Raw genomic sequence first — 2,884 nt, forward strand, 5'->3', positions numbered from 1 at the left:
AAAGTAAGAAAGGAGAATACTTTCTGGCCTTTCAAGAAGATTCAAATAAATCCATCTGGGTCTCTTGGGAACCATTCTTTAGAACAGCCGCTACATAGCAATTGAAGATGTTTGATATTTGTATCATATTGTGCCCAGAACTGGATGGATTCAGAGCACCGCATAGATAGATAGAAATTTCCTTTTATTCCTTCTGGTTCTTGTTTAGATGTTGTATTTCTAGTTCAGAATCCCAGAATCAGAGTGAGGTTTGTACACTGTATATATAGGTTTTTTTTCCAGAACCATCGTGGTATTTTTAGTTTGTGAAGGTAATTGATTCAATTTTTCCCATTGTTTAAACAGTTTGCACCAAGATATTGTCTTACTGCTGCAACGCCTCAGATGAATGGGTATGCTCTGAAAATCTTTCATGTGTAGTGTAGCATTTCATTACTAAACATTTTAGTCGATTAACAACTCTTGCACATGATCAAGTCTATTAATAAGAGCTTGATTGTTGATTGTTGAAATGGTAGGGTTACAAACTATGTTACAAAGAGTAATTGAGTACAAAATTTATGGCATTACCTATGGTCATGCTATTATTGAACAGAACCCTCTTAAAAAAAATCCTGCATTTCAACCTAAAATATGGAACTCTCCACAGAGGATATATTAATTTCTTCTGGTAAAAACCAACAAGATTGCATTGTTTCCATGTTATTGCTTCATCTCCTTCTTCTTCACAGGTTTTTGGCCTTTATCGACACCTTCAGCTACTCTTTAGTCTAGGCTTAGTAAGAAATAGATACCTTCTGGTTGCAAGTATTAAAACCCATGCACTTGAAGTGATCTTCTCTTTTATCATCAAAAGCAGAGCTGAACTAAGTACCGTTTTCAAGATCTGTGCTTGCAATCCCTTGAAAAATCCTAGTATCCCTTCTTTTCTCCATATAGAATGGACAACACCCGGAACTGTTCGGCGGACGTTTGGACGATGTTCTTTCGTTTCATTGTCGTGTGCAGCTTGGATCATCACCTTACACCTGCGTGCGGAGAAAAATCTTTAGTGTTTTAACATGCCAGTGTGAGAAGGATAAGGATGTGAAAGAAATATAGTGCACCTGATTGCAGGATATGTCAAAACGGTGGCAATGCTTTTTGAAATTGCACCTATTACAAAGGCTGTAAAAGCAGAAAGGACTACTGGAGATGAACCTTGTTCTGTTTTGTTCTGTTTTCCTCTGAGGATGTTCTGCTTTAGCTGATCAAATACTGTGTACTGAAGTAAAATCATAGTTGTTGTGTCAAATCCAGAGTGCAGCCACAAAAAGGAACGTTTAGAAGAAGATAAATTGGCTGGGATTGAACTATAAGAGCCCAAACCCACCGCTAGCAGATATTGTCCTATTTGTGCTTCCCTTTCGGGCTTCCCCTCAAGGTTTTTAAAACGCGTCTGCTAGAGAGAAGTTTTCTCACCCTTATAAAGAAGGTTGTGTTTTCATCCCCAATCGTGAGGAGGCTGAATGGATGACTGAAAAAATTAGCATGGTCAGGACAAGTACCTGAATGGCAGGGTTTGAAGTCAGCAGCAATGAAACTCCAAGACCATCAAATGCATCACTCCAACTGCCCTCCGTCAGGGTCTGGAAAAGCCCTTTCGATTTTCCGAAGGCACTAGTCTGCATTCGTGAGGAGGCTGTATCCAAGGGCTACACAACGGAAAACCAAGAACACAGTTTCTATTAAACCATTTTTTATGAGTTTCAGTTAAGCCATAGACTTCACGAAGAGGCTTGGTACGTTATATACCAACAATGTTCATCGAACTTTGCAGCTCGATATCGCACTCAATAATAAGCAAGCCGCTCTTTTAACGAGCAGGACAGACTGAAACAAGAAGCGGATGGACAAAAAGTAAAGTATTCTTTACTTTCTCTAGTTCTCTCTTCATCCATTCATTCTGAAAAAGTACACGCTGAATTGAGAAACTACAACATATGAATGAATAAGAAGCCAAAACCTTATTCTGCTTTACAAGAATTAAGCCCGACCAGAACACCAAACATCACTGGTAAATGTCGGCACATCTCTTCATTCACAGCATTGTGGAAAATAATGTTTAAACATCATAATTCATACTCACTCTTGTAGGTAGCCAAAACAATGATATGCCAGCCTCAACAAACATCATATAAGATGTCGAGATCTATGATTTTCTTTCCTCGTTTTGTGATTTTATCTCATTTTCAGGAATTGCAACATCAAAAGAACATGTCTTACGGATCATAAACAAGAATCTACGATGTCGTAAAGTTGGCAATTGAAGTAATAGTATGCTTTCTTCTAAGAACTCAAATTCAGGGCCTGCAAAAGTGGAAAGCTAAAGTCATGATATTTCAACCTGAGTTAAAATGGCATTGCAAGCTCCCGCAGCAGCAGCGAGTAAGAGGTTTGCTTTTGTTCCAATTGATTTAGCCCCAGTTTTTGCCAGATATAGTCTTTTGAAGTAGCTATACCCATAGAAGTACAAAAACTGAGAAACAAAAGATTGTAGATTCTTGGTTCCCAGTCCCTGGTACAGCGAAAGAACTTGATTTGATTTTATTGCTTCCCACAACACATCTGAAAGATACCTACACAAGCCAAACCCAATGGAATCAATAGAGATGCCAAAAAGAAAACAACATCCAACGTTTTTATGGCATTGAATTAGTTTTCTAGCAGAAAAGCAGCACCATTTTGAACCAGGAGGTCATTGCAGTGATTATGTTGTGTTGTGTCAAAGGTGTTAATCAATAGCAAGTTTTGTGTATTGATTCGTTCTTCCACAAGCATAACTTCATTGATGATCTAAAAGCCATGAACCCAAACAAGCCTTTTTTTCATCCATACTTCAATT

The 2,884-nt window shown here is 38.2% G+C and overlaps 1 protein-coding gene across 1 annotated transcript; it reads right to left on the reverse strand.

Moving 5' to 3' along the window:
- Positions 1-462: 462 nt before the first annotated feature.
- LOC111785622 (peroxisomal adenine nucleotide carrier 1-like) lies at positions 463-2,737 on the reverse strand (the record flags this gene model as incomplete). The annotated part of the gene is made up of 4 exons (XM_023665996.1): positions 463-1,028; positions 1,107-1,264; positions 1,548-1,694; positions 2,387-2,737. Coding segments are annotated over 4 exons (930 nt in total), but the record flags the coding sequence as incomplete, so codon positions are not given.
- Positions 2,738-2,884: the final 147 nt, after the last annotated feature.

The sequence above is a fragment of the Cucurbita pepo genome, unplaced genomic scaffold (assembly GCF_002806865.2).
Source record: "Cucurbita pepo subsp. pepo cultivar mu-cu-16 unplaced genomic scaffold, ASM280686v2 Cp4.1_scaffold000603, whole genome shotgun sequence".
Lineage (NCBI taxonomy): Eukaryota > Viridiplantae > Streptophyta > Magnoliopsida > Cucurbitales > Cucurbitaceae > Cucurbita > Cucurbita pepo.